Here is a 14,394-nt window from a genome sequence, read left to right as displayed (position 1 = left end):
CAGCAATGCCAATTTCTCCTGGACGAAATCTCTGAATCAGACGAGGACACGGACGTTTGTGTTGTGAATCATCCTAGTTTCTGGATTAGTGGGAGTGGCTTGCAGAGCTGTGCAATGTGGTGCATTGTGGGAGTTGTCTTCCATACATATGCACCCTAAAGTTACTTTCTGTCTTTCCTCTGTCAAGAAGGCACCAAATGCGAAATTTGTGTTACATTTCGACTACATATATGACCCACTTTTTAAAAATTAGTACGCGTCCGCTTAGCATTCATATGGGCATTTTAACACCGAACCGAAAGATTATGAACCCTAAGCATAGGGTTATGTACACAACCTGATTGGTCTGCTTTTTTTTTACATTGCTTTTTTGCTTTTCTTCTGCTTTTTTGCCAGGGCAAGACAACCCTGCACAGATTCCCAAAGAACCCAGCGTTAAGGAACCCGTGGATGGAGTTTGTTTTCCTGAGCATAAACGGAGTTGTGTAAGACTGTTGTTCCCTGCATTTCGACGATGATTGTTTTATAAACAAAGCCCAGATCGACGGATTTGCAGATCGTCTAAAGCTTAAGGATCGAGCAGTCACAATGATAAAGGTTCGCGGTCGTGCGTTGGAACGGTGAGTAAAACTGTTGAACAAATGTCTCTGTGTGTTGTCACTAGCTCGGCGCGTTAGCACAGCTTTAGCTTCAACCACACGGCCCGCCCCCAGCCGCTCGTTTTTTTCCGGAAAGACTCGGTACAGCCTATCTTTCAATTAAAAATATAATAAAACAAAAGACTTTTTGGAGATATGAAGGATGCAATATTACTCTATAGGTACTCAGATTAACAGGAGATTGAGTGAAAATGAGCATTTCACCCCCCCTTTAATAGGAGTCAAAACAGCATCAGGAATCCTTCTGCCACACACAAAAACGAAGGTCTTCTGCGAGGAGACGAGGTTCTGATACCTGTACCGAAGTGTAATAGGCAAAATCACAACTATCCTGTCTAAACGGTCCATTTTAGGGTTGCATCTTGTGGCATCATGTAACATAATTTTTGGTTCATTTACATTTCTTTGCTCTGTGTTGCATTCATATTTCATTCGAACCGCAACAGTTTATTTGGAATCGGACCGAGACCCATCATTTCAATTGTCTCTGTCCACTTTTTTTGGTACGCACCACATTTCGGATGGCAGCGTTCACACTTGAACCGCACTAATAGAGCAATCGCACCAGGATTCGTTTTAATCGAACCATACATGCCAAGTGTGAACCAAAATGTCGTGTTTGCTTTGACCTCAAAATAACTTCCTTTAGCATAACTGGGTCATATCTTCACAGTGGAACAAAGACGCACAACAACAGCAGACTAAACTTATTTAAATTATCCATTAGAAAAGCAGCAAGTAAAAAACATGTCAACTATAATGCATCCAAAATGGTTTCTCTGTATTCTCACAATTTTGCCTGTCAGCTCATCCCCTCTTGAAGCAATCACAGAGGTACAAATTTGCTCAGAGAAATTAAATGAGATTTTATTGCTTCATAGTTGATTTATAAGAGCGACGCCCTGAATGGAAATGCATGAATTCCATTTCTGCCACTTGCGCCCGTCTAACAAACCAGACAGGGCTAAAGGAAGGCAACATCCTCCTCTAATGCAAGGCAAACAGTCCGGGCTGTTCCCAAATATTAGTGCTAAATGAGCCTGATAGATCAGATATGGAAAATTCTCATTTCTACGAAAGCATCAATTTCCATACCCTCGGCAGGCTAAGTGATTTGACGACTTCATTTTGACAGTTTCTCCCTCGTACTCTTAACTGACATTTTATCTACATACTGGCACAGCCGCAGATTGAACACACCCGGAAGACAATGACAGGCCCTTCTACCGTTGTCACTTCTCATTTCGGTGGAGAGTGATGCGTTTTACTGGCTTATGCCAATAATAGCCCCATCAAAAAGGAGACTCCACCTTGCTCTGATGTTGAGGGAGCACTTCATGTCGCAGGCTCTCATTTGTCAATTAACAGGAGCCTTCTGGTGTTGGTGCGCGGGGGCTTGAAAGACAAAGTCTCGCCAGTGACGAATGAAGAGAGACAGATGAGTGAAGCATGAGCTGGAGTGTAATACTATAATGTGCTTTAGATATGAATATAAAACGACATTGCTGACAGTCCATACAAGGTTATATTTCATTTCTCGGTGTACCCAGCCACCATACTTTGTCTTCTTTGTTCCATTTTCATCAGACTACTTGCATCTCAATGTGACAGGCTGTCTACATTTAAAGTGGCTCCATTTTAAAATGCAAGTTAGCATATTTGATTTGCCTTCAAGACATATACGCAGGTGAGCACTGGTTTTTGTTTGAGTTAATGTGGAAACTCCTATGCATTGGATGATAACTACAGCTAATCTCTGATTTCACGATAACTTCAGTCCAGCTGTGTAGTTATGAGCATCATTTTAAATTCTGCTGGATGTTTGGCTGTTACATTCAAGGTTTATACAACTTATAACAGTTTCCCTTTGAAATATATTCTCCTTGATTTGGCTGTTGGCTTATATGTAAGGTGGCGTAATAAACTGAATCTGATGACAGACAGACTGTCGGACTTCATAGACAGAAAGTGACACCAGAGAGAGGAATTCACGGATGCTTTGTACCTCTGCATGACTGAAGGCCATCATATTTACCCCTCATCTGGACAGGACCAGACAAGACAATAACATTCCCTTTGCTTTCACCATCCACTTCTCACAAAGACATGCATGTCTAGGACACTGGAGGGGACACTTTGACAGCAGTCCCCAACCTGGGATTACTCCTCCTGTCTATGATCTAATACCACTTCATGGCCAATCTTGAGAAAGGTATCATTTCACCTTCACACCAACTCAACGTTAAAACCACACAAAAGGCACCTAGCGAAAAGTCTGATAAACTGAATGTGATTTTACATGTGTGTTTGCAGAGATTCTCTCTGACACCTCTCACATCAGGTAACATAGCCTGTGAGTGCACTCAATGGTTTTGCGCAAAGTCACTGTGACGACTTTGTCTGCTTACTGAACATCATTTTGCGAATTCTCAAAATAATGGCTCAAATAAATTTATGGTGACTAAACTTTAGATTGTATCAATTGCTCTTCACAGGTATAAATAAAATATCATTATGTAATCCTTAATGTACAACAATATATATTATGATACATTTTCACTGAACTTGGCAGTCTGAGAATTGGTAGATTCTGTCAAATGATGACAGAACTTTCATTTTTCAGTTAAATATCTCTTTACAAAAGTGAATAAGGCTTGTTTTGGGAAGGAAACAATATGAACAATATGGAAGAAACAGGACAGAAGGAACAAGACACGGAGGTCTTAAGACGTTAGTTTTTAAATCTGAACTCTTTTTAAGTTGACAAGCACTAAAATGCAACATTCATGGCAACGCATGTATGGCTGTAGCAGCAGTGCATTAAAAGGATGAACTAAAGGGATACCCCACCCATGAAAAATCTGTCATTTATTCACCCTCATGTGGTTTAGACCTGTATGGCATTCTTCTATGGAACATAACGCTGGAAACCAAACAACACTGGAGCCCATTGATTTTTATTGAATGAAAAAGGATACAATTCTCTGTTATTTCCAAAGAAGAACATGTAAATGATGACAGAAGTTTTAGGTGGAGTATCTCTTTAAAAGACTTCTCACAAAGGGATTTACCTTGCAAACTGTCACTAAAAAACAAATGAAAAAAATGAAATAAAAACTATGAATCTAAAACGGACGACTAGTTAACTATCATAACCCATCCCGAATAAACGCTCATTTCTTGATGACCTAAATTGTCTTGTGGCAGCCCTGAGGACCATGAAAGAACCTTTCCATCACTTTGTCATGTTCACATATTTAAGTCCTCATGCTAGAGGGCAGGATGTCTGTCTATTAACTTCTTACTGTGGGGTCTTTGTGTGAACATGGCAGAAGAGGCAGTGAAATCCTGACTGTAGGCCACATCCTCACTTTATTCTGATCACATGCTTCTTTATAAATTAGATTTCACACTGAATGTAACCCTAACCTCAACAAAGCATATGACCAAAACAGCTCCAGTAACAGAATCTTCTGTTCTGCTCAAAGTCTCTGTGAAGTGGTAAAAAAAAAATATTTCAGAGCCAGCTTTAACATTCTGCATTTGATACGTACATACAGACGTCAGAGAGGGGGGCTGTCTGCTGACAAGCCTTGTTCCCAAATATCATCTTTATTGGAAGTGTGAATCCGAGTGAACAAGACTGGGGTTAGTCCAAAACATAAGTGGTGAAACCTCACTCTTCTGTGTGTACGACACTGCATCGGTAATGTAAATCCTGCAGGGTTTTAATGGAAAAACAATAAACCTGACATTGTTCTAAGAATTCCCATTAATAGGCTATCGATGTTCCCAACTATTCTGGTAATTATCTTACTCATAAAAAGTTATAAATGATTTGATGATAGCATAATGGTTCAACAAAGGCAATAAACCACAGTGCAAGCAGTGTAGCAATGCTACTATGTGTATGGTGAAACTATCAGGAAGCATTACGGATGAAACTGATGCAATAAAGAGCATTGCATTAAAGAACAAACACAAAAAACCTCTGAACCATCAACTTTATAAATCCATGGATGGAGTAGTTGTATTGATTCCTTAAGTCATGATCAGACATCTGTTTGTATAGCATTTTATATAATTTATGACGGTTGCCCTAATTCAGTACATCTAAACAATAAACATAGATAATTCTGGGTTCTACAGTGTTCAACCTATGCCAGGTTGCCAGTCCCAAATGCTCATTAGGAATATTAATACACCGATAAGCGTACATTTATGTGCGACACATTGAAGCAGCGCAGGATTTGGCAATTATTAATGTGACAGACTCCAGTGCAAAGCGAATCAATTAAATGGAAGAATCCACATTTTCAGCGCAGATAACTGCCTCAAGACGACAATTTTCACATGACAAAAAGAGGCCCATTCAGAGTCCTTCAAGGCCTGACAGGTCAAGAAAAGAAGTCTGAAACAAAGGCACCTTATAACCATCATCTCCTCTCTTTTAGTTGTCAGATCAGCTTTGCTAGTCCTGCTGGTGAAATGGCATCCCCCTCCCCAGCTGCCACAAGGTGCTTCTTCATGTCCTGTCAAAGGACTCTTTTATTCTATTTGCTCAGCATTAACATGTCACATTTATTGATCAGGCTTTTTATCTGGCCACAGCATGGCACGCTGCTACTGTACCCACCGCTCTCTGATGTCTCGACGACATGGCTGACAATGTAATGCACATAACGCATGTATTAAATTGCACTTAATGCAAAGGTGTGACTGTCCACGCGACAGGTAGATTGAATCAGAGACGTTGTATGCGGTTGGGATCCAGTCATTTATGGCAATGTTCTAGAATGTTTCACATGATAGAAACATCCTTCACACAAGAACTTTCTCAACCAATTCAAGCGTTTTTCTCTAGGCAAAGGGAGTCTATATTACATATTTAATAGCCATATATGATATGAATTCCTTAATGTGCACTGCCAGCATCTGTGGTCAAGCAGCATCTTAAAAGGCCTAACAGAGGTGTACTCAAAACAGAAGTACACCAAAACGGAAGTACAAAATCAGAAACACAACAGATGTGAAAACTACCTATAATGGTTATTTTCCATCTTTACAGAGAGGATAAAGTCGACCATAATCCTGTTGCAAAACTTAGGGAAAGAAACATGATGTCTCACCCATCTCAGATCCATATGGGAATCCAGTATGTGCATAATAGGTGCCATGCATGTCATTGCTGTCTTCCATCATCATGGACCTCCTATTGACGTGGCCTGTTAAGCGTTACACTCAGACAAAAACAGTAACTTACCTCAGTTGGTTGAAGCTGAGGTCTAATCTTCTTGCCAATTCTCCATATTTTGCCCCTAGAAAATCTGGAATGTCTTCCCAATCAAGCCCAATGCAGGACACCTGCATCAGAGAGAGGCATTTTTTAGGTGTCTTAGTTACAGTAAAATTATACATATAAGTACTGAGTAATCTCAATTAACAACATGTAGCCTACTTACTATAATGTTAGGAATAGGTTTGGTTTAGGGTTAGTTGCATGTAATTCAAATGCATTGACAGTTATTACTATTGTAACATGTAATGTGTAACAAAGACACTGTAAAATCAAGTGTTACCAGGAAGAGATGTCAGTTTTATTACACAGTTGGTACTTTGAATTAATGTTCTTTCAAGAAATAGTCCTGCTTAAACATAAAAGCTGGTGGGGTTATTAAATTGACGTTTGTTATGAAGCTGTTCAGCTGTGCATTAACATGTGAAGGCAAATACTTCATACACAGCTATTGTGTGAATTAAACCACTGTTATTATGTTAATCCACAACTATTTAAGCAGTTTATAATAAATTTGTATTCATATTTTTTTGCTACTGTCTCGCGATACAGAAGATGTATTTTTATTTTATAAATATATCCAACTTCATGTCACTTCATGACTTACAACAATAAGTAACAAAAAGACAAAAACAAACGCACACTTCTGGACGTTTGGTGTCTACTGGTTGAATCCATAATATAGGTCACAGGATAACGTGTTTGCAATATTTCACTTACCTGACTTCCATTCACTACAACCATTGACTCGTTGCATGCCATTGCAGTCAAATGACAGTTCAGAAAGAAAGAAGCTTCTAACGAGGACAAACACAAAGGTTTTTATGCTCATAAGACTGGAAAGTTTCCTTTATGTTTCCAAAATAAACTTTTAATCTACGCTCCGTATGAAGCTTTACTTCTTCCGCGTGCTCGTGTCAGCTGATCTTAGACGGAAGCACGCGCCACTGTTCAATTTCTCAAATCAGTTTGAGCTGGTTATACGGTATTCCTAAGGATGTTTTGCCATAAAAATAATGATGAGTAGCATTATTAGTAGCAATGCGGACAGCTTTCTGTTGAAAAAAGCAGCCGTTTTTAATCACTGGAAGTTAGAATCTCCAAATAATGTGTTTAACATAGAATACGACGTATTATTACAATTCAGAAGTCATATTTCACTGTATTATAAATTCACTAATCATATTTTACTGTATTTCTTCACATTCGTGTGTTCATTTAATAGTTTATGTGAAAATAACACATTAAAGCTTTTTGTTATCGTTGAATGACATACAGAAAGGGCTCGAGAGCATGACGTCACGACGGATCCTGCCATAGGCGGAAGTTTTGGACGCGCAGACAGACAGTGTGGAGACGACTAGGATTTCTGATCTTATGCAGGCGGTAGCGCACGAATACTAGAATAATGTAACGACTTAGTTTGGCTACTAAAATGTGCTCCATTAGACGCCACTGGAAATCTTTTCACATTATCATCTTTATAGAAAATAAAGGGATTGTGTCTGTAAATGTTCATACCTGTCGTATCACATCGGAGCGCGTGTGTAACGTAAGGTAAAGTGGTTCGTTGTGGTCTCTTTTGCCAAACTTAATGATAGAAAATGCTTTGTAATGCATGTTTAACAGATGTACAAGAATAACCGAGTTTTTGTATTATTATTATTGTTGTTGTTATTTATATCGTATGCTATCCTACGCTTTGAATGAAAGGAAGCGGACTATAACGCTGTTTATTTAACTATTCGAGTTGGCTGAATTTCCGTAATGTACTAATGTGCGAGCTTTTCTAAGCACTAAAAGTAAAATTAATAGCCTAGAGTGTTTTTATTTTAACTGATTTTGTGTTGCTTACTCTGACTAAACTGCTTTACCCATCACTTAGTCAGCAACCCTTTCAAATATATTTGTAACTTGAGGGGTAAAAAAAAACTGTGAAATGTGACCTAGTGTTATTGTTTATTTTAATAAATAGGCCTAGTAAATGTGCGAAACTCAAATTTAACTACACAAAATGTTTTGAACAAACGCGGGGGTTTCGGGCGCTTTAGTCAACTCTATAAATGACTATATAGGTAGCCTATAGTCATGCATAAACATGACGATATGAAATATATTTAATACATTTGCATTTAAATAATATCAATTATGACCCCCCCCCCAAAATATGTTCCCATTTAAGGGTAATACCGAGTGTTTGGTGTCTGGTTCAGAAGCTCATTCGTCATGCAGACAATAAAGAGAAAAATTTTGCCCGATGCTGAAATTTATGGTTACCCTTCTCTGCCCTAATTTCTCACGCAGTGTGTCACGCGCTGACAGCCTCAGCAGAAAACAATCACACATCTTTCCATGCTTAAGAAAGATTCTGCGTTCATCTTAAAAATGGCCGGTATCAACACTAGTGTCTGTGTTGTATTAGAAAAGGGAATAATAGCCTACAGCAAAATCGTAACACTATTTACACTTTCAAAAACTTAAACGGCCTACAAATAGCCTATTGTTAATGTAGTAAATCAATAATGAAAAGGGTTTTTCCTACGTTTTTCAGATCGATCTATGGTTTTCAGAATTGTAATCGTACTAGCCTATGTGCATTTGAGCAAGGCCTACTTATTGTGGCTAAATAATTCTCACTTTTCTTAATATTAGAACACGTAAACTACGTTAAAAAGGCAAATGCAATCAGTAGCCTAAATATTGATTCCTGGAGAGAGAGCTGTGTGTAAGAGAGAGCGAGATGAATAATTACCTTACACGTTCTTATTGGTTTATAGACTTTTAGAATAAAAAAAGAAATAATTTTTATTGTAAAAGTATGATGTAGGCTACTTGGCTAATTTAATTAATGTGATTTTTTTAAAAGGAGGGGGTGAGGCTATTGTTTTATTTAAGTGTATTAAATAAAACTGCGTTCTGGGGTTTAATTCCCAAGTTTAGCAAACCAGCAACATTTATTGTTTGTCACGGACCAGGGTTATCTGTTTCATGTGTCTGAGATACTCCAGCAAAATATACATTTCTTTCACGCTGATGACTGTCCACTCCAGGTTTTCTTGCTCTCCAAGATGACCTGTCAAGCGGATTACCGCAGAAAGAGATTAATGGTGGAGGCGGGTTGCAATAATAATCGTTTTGTTTGATGTGACAACTTTGATAGGCGTTGATTTACTTACAAACTGATAGGCTTTTAATTGAGCGCCTCCATCCAGTGAGAGATGAAAGGCAAAGCGCATTGAAAAGCTGCCCGATTGCCCCGGAGCCTCAATACTGATTAGCCGTCTCAGCGGTGAATAGTTCAAGGCTTTTTAAACTTCTTTTCTCAAAGGTCTGACAGATCATTTCTCTTTCTTTTATGTATTTTGGTATTGTCAAATAAAATGAATAATTTTATTGTGTGTAAATAAAATTTAGTTGACATGAATGGAAAAAACGTCTGGACTATTTTTTTTTTATTGTATTCTTGTGTCTTTTAACATTCAGAGTTAAAGTTTTGTTGGATTTTGCTTGAGGCAACGCAATAACCAACAAGTGAAGTTTACATTTGTGCAAAACATGTGTCCGGAAAGACCTGAAACTGCATGTGAGACAAGGAAAATATGATTTGAAGTAGCTATATCATGTACACCTGTCTGAAACTTAGCCTCGGCATGTTTAAAACTGGTTTACACAACACATCGACTTTTCTTTCTTTTTAATTCAATAGTAGGCTTACTTGCAGAGGGAAATAAGTTATAATATAGGCCTAGGCTATATAGCCTGTAAAAAACAAATCCGTAAAATAACAGAAAAAGTTTAAACAATTATACAAATGGTAATGGACATAAAAATGACAACAGGTTAGGCATGAAATTGTTTTGTTAATGTAAAATAAAATTAGCTAACACAAATGTTATAGGCTAGCCTATATAAAGTAAGCAAAATATTTGCATTAATTGCTTGCCTCGTGTTTTTATTTTATAACCTTTTTTGTTAGGCCTATAAAAGTAAAATAATTATGACGCCCTCAAAAAGTAGGCTACTTCAAAATGTGCGATTTTTTTTTTTTTTTTTACACTCAGCAGCTGTATTTCTAAATAAACTATAGAATATGATTAATGTCCAGTTGTTGATTTTCTATTTCTTCTTCAATTTAAGAAAAAGATGAAAGAAAAAAGAAACACGGGGAAAAGGTTCTTGTCTTACCACAGGTTTTAAACAAAACCTTTCCAAACTGAATCAAACAGAGAAACTGCCCCTCAAATTAAGTGACTGTTCTCCGGGATGCTTCTTTTGCCCTTTTCTCTGTCACTCGCGGCACATAATCAGCTTCAAAAGCTGACGTGAAGTAAGAAAAGGATTGACAGCAACTGACAAATAACTGATTGATTGTGGTCGAGCAGAATTGACAGTTGACGGAGGGGTGGGGATAGAAATAGAAGGGCGGTCTATATTATATTGAAAACATGTGACATTCACATCCCTCTATCACTGCATTGGTCTGCTCTTGTCAACGCTTGTCTGATTGGGGAATTCAAACACTACAAGTTGATCTTGTGTTTATGGTCTGATGTTTTAGCCCGTTCACATAAGGTAGGCTAAAGGTAAAAAAAAAAAAAAGACTAAAGGCACACAACATCTTAGAAAAAAAGACTAGGTTACATTTAAATTCATATAATTAATAACATCAAAAGGAAAAATGGCTACTAAAAATGTAGGTCTTATAGCTTACAAAGAGCTAAGTGCCTATAATAAAAAAGGAATCTCCCAAACTTTAATGTTTTAACTCTGTTTTTGTTGATGGTGTTAATCATCATTGGTAAATATGGAGCTTAATCTAAGGCCTACAAAAGAGACGAAGAGTAAATGTATGAGAGAATTATTTTTCTCTTTTAAAAAAAGGCAAAATTATGGAAGCATGCTCGTGAAAATGAATAGCGAGCAATTTAAATCTCATTTTTGACAGAGACATCGGCGTGTACGACAACCTACATATTGTGCAAAATCTCCTCCCCCAAGTTGTCAAAATAGAGGCGCTTGCAGGAGGAGGAACGTCACATCCCCTTGACCCTCCAATCACCTCGGGGTCCCATTTGATTGGAAGGCGGCAAGGGCTTTAATCTCGGACTAATTCAGCTGCTTTTGAAGTGAAAATTTCTACCAGTTCTTGGTTTGGGAGGACAAGCGCGCGGACCTACGGGAAGAGACAGAGCGCGCGCTATGCCTTTGGTGTCACACGCGGTTCCGGATCTGCAATAGCCTCGCGCTTTGCTCCATGCGGATTATACAATTTATCTTTATTTCTACTATTTGAATGAAGATTACGGCATAGTGTTTTTTTTTATTTATTAATCTGATAAATGAAATACCAACAAAATACATGAGAATTGGGTCATGATCACATCGCCTTCTGCTTCTGCTTCAAGAAATAGTGATACTGATCTAGTCTGGGAAAGCACCAGCAGCAGCTCTCGGAATAACAACTCCGCGGTCGTCTGCAAGCCTTTTCTCCATTCCGTCCCTCCTTCGGACCCTTTACGGCAAGCTAACCGAATTCCCATAAAGATTTTGAAAATGCTTACTGCACGCACAGGACACATTTTACACCCTGAATATCTTCAGCCATTGCCATCCACCCCGATTAGTCCAATTGAGGTAAGATGCGTTTTCGCTGTTTCATAAGCTGTTCGTGTATTTGACAAGTCCGCATTCTATTTTGTCGGAGAAATGACGGAGCATTACGAGAATCTTGGATTAGACGTAGCGGGGCTGGGCGGATAAAATGAATAAAAGCCAATAGCCAACATCGTATTTTAGTTTGACCAATTTTCTCTTTAATCCAGCTAACATTGTAAATGCGCTTTTGGCACGGGCTTCCAGTCCGTTTCGGCGATGCGCACATTATCGACTCGCTTAAAACGCTCAAATAGAAGCGACGAGTCGTCTAGGGAAGTTTATTTGTTGTTTATTTAGACAAATACCTTGTAATGATTGTGCTTTTACATGTCTGTGGTGTTTACGTCCTTTATTTTTTATCTGTCCTCGCAGCTCGATGCCAAGAAAAGTCCTCTGGCTCTTCTTGCGCAAACGTGCTCTCAGATCGGTAAACCGGACCCTCCACCCTCCTCCAAGCTCTCCTCGGTAACATCAAACGGATCTAACGATAAAGAGTCGAAATCTGGCCCTTTAAAACTGAGTGACATCGGTGTGGAAGACAAATCCAGCTTCAAGCCGTATTCCAAGCCATCGGATAAGAAGGACTCGTCTTCTGGGGTGTCGAACGGAGAGAAATCTGGTTTCCGTGTGCCTAGCGCCACCTGCCAGCCATTCACTCCCAGGACTGGCAGCCCGAATTCCAGCACTTCGGCTTCCCCGATGCCGTCAGATGGAAAGGGAGAGAGAGACGAAAAGAAAGAGTCTGATTGTAATAAAAACTGCACCTCGGATGGATCTGCACCGACCAGCATCAGCCATAGCAGGATAAGCGTGAGCTGTGCGGGAATTAACGTGGAGGTCAACCAGCACCAGGAGACCACAGCAGGATCCAAAGCAGCGACTTCGGAGTCCTCGTGTGTCACCTCTTCATCCTCAGCCTCCGTCCTGGGGTCAGGACTTGTAGCCCCCGTTTCTCCGTACAAACCCGGCCAGACAGTTTTCCCTCTACCCCCGGCTGGCATGACGTACCCTGGCAGTTTAGCAGGGGCCTACGCCGGCTATCCCCAACACTTCCTGCCCCACGGTGGAAGTCTGGTCAATGCACAGCTCGCCAGCTCGCTGGGCTGCAGTAAAGCTGGCTCAAGCCCCCTAGCCGGGGCATCCCCTCCATCCATAATGTCAGCCAGCCTTTGTAGGGACCCTTACTGCTTGAGTTACCACTGTGCCAGCCACTTGGCCGGTGCAGCCGGAGCTTCCTGCACACACGACTCGGCGGCTGCTTTGAAGTCCGGATATCAACTCATGTACCCGACACACCCTTTGCACGGGGTTCACTCCTCGCCGCCATCTTTTGGTGGACACCCTTTGTATCCCTATGGGTTCATGCTGCCCAACGACCCTCTTCCGCATGTGTGTAACTGGGTGTCAGCTAACGGACCTTGTGACAAGCGTTTCTCATCCTCCGAAGAACTTCTTAACCACCTGCGGACGCACACCGCGTTCACCGGGACCGAAAAGTTTATATCGGGTTATCCCAGTTCATCATCTTTAGCTAATGCTGCCGCCGCAGCAATGGCATGCCATATGCACATGCCGCCCTCAGGAGCCCCTGGGAGCCCCGGGACACTGGCACTTAGGAGCCCGCATCATGCGTTAGGACTAAGCAGCCGCTATCACCCGTATTCAAAGAGCCCGTTGCCTACTCCCGGCGCACCGGTTCCAGTACCTGCCGCGACCGGTCCTTATTATTCTCCCTATGCACTGTACGGTCAAAGACTCACCACAGCAGCAGCGCTTGGATACCAGTAAAAAACAAAAACACACAAACAAAAAAAACAGACTCTGTCCAAATTTATAGATTATAAAGATTGAAATATAAAGACTTTTATATCATCGCGCCACTGAAGGACTGGATCCGTGGACTCACTGTATTTATTTATGTCAGCTTAAAGCGGACAATAATAAAAATGAAAATATTTGAGAAACTCAAAAGTGCATTACATGAACTCTGTAGATAACGTGAAACACATGTTAGAGTACTAATAAAATAGGGGTCTTCAGTTGGATGTTGATTTGGAATTGCTATGATTGTATTGTTCGTTATTATTTAATGTCTCATTGAAAAGAAGATAATTTACATGCATGTTTGTTTCTTAAATCCCAAATTGTCCACATGATTTGAAATTGCCGTTATTTTTCAGGTGTTCACCACGGAGAGAGAATTGGTATTTTTTGTATGTATTCTGGAAAATAAGAAACAATTCTGTTCCATATTTCTGTCTTCAGTATTCATTAACCAAACATCACCAAAACTCAACTCAAACTAAATTCTGTCATTTGAGTAGCCTATATTGATTTTGCCGTTTTAAATACAAATCATGTAGCTAATTTCCATGGTTGCAGCCCTTTTTCAGGTTTTACAGTTCTACTAAACGATTTAACTTCGAATAAGATAAAAAAAATATATATATATGAGTGCATTCGTCGGTGTCTGAGATTTTATTATTCTTATTTTTCTAATGACTGACCCAGCAATCAGAATTGAAAGTTTGGTATAACGATGTTAAGAAATGACGCCAGAACACGTTTAAAATAATTTTAGGTTCATTTTATTACTTCTGCATTGAAGTTTATAAATAAAAAATAGTTTATTTCTAAATACAAAACGAAATGTAGAAATTGCCAATTTATTTCTTCTTACTGGGCGACGATAAATTAATCAAGGGGTTGTACCATCTTTTTTCATATTTTTACAAAGAGAAAATGTTTTCAGGACAACTTTTAGGTGAATGACACGACCGGTGT

At 39.5% G+C, this 14,394-nt stretch overlaps 2 protein-coding genes across 2 annotated transcripts in view; one reads left to right on the top strand and one right to left on the bottom strand.

Moving 5' to 3' along the window:
* Nucleotides 1–6,908, bottom strand: part of lrmda (leucine rich melanocyte differentiation associated) — a 294,439-nt gene extending 287,531 nt beyond the window's left edge. Inside the window, exons 1-2 of the mRNA XM_081351866.1 lie at nucleotides 6,676–6,908; nucleotides 5,923–6,023 (exon numbers count right to left, since the gene is read on the bottom strand). Coding sequence (XP_081207992.1) covers nucleotides 5,923–6,023; nucleotides 6,676–6,717 — 143 coding nt within the window. The 5' untranslated portion in view covers nucleotides 6,718–6,908. The remainder of the gene's footprint in view (nucleotides 1–5,922; nucleotides 6,024–6,675) is intronic.
* A 4,161-nt stretch (nucleotides 6,909–11,069) lies between these two features.
* Nucleotides 11,070–13,862, top strand: znf503 (zinc finger protein 503). The gene is made up of 2 exons (XM_081351865.1): nucleotides 11,070–11,589; nucleotides 11,983–13,862. The coding sequence occupies exons 1-2, from the start codon at nucleotides 11,329–11,331 to the stop codon at nucleotides 13,396–13,398; spliced, it is 1,677 nt and encodes a 558-aa protein (XP_081207991.1). The 5' UTR covers nucleotides 11,070–11,328; the 3' UTR covers nucleotides 13,399–13,862.
* The last annotated feature ends 532 nt before the right edge of the window (nucleotides 13,863–14,394 follow it).

This window comes from Scardinius erythrophthalmus, assembly GCF_964197995.2.
Source record: "Scardinius erythrophthalmus genome assembly, chromosome: 21".
Lineage (NCBI taxonomy): Eukaryota > Metazoa > Chordata > Actinopteri > Cypriniformes > Leuciscidae > Scardinius > Scardinius erythrophthalmus.
This window is presented reverse-complemented; position numbering and strand designations above follow the sequence as displayed.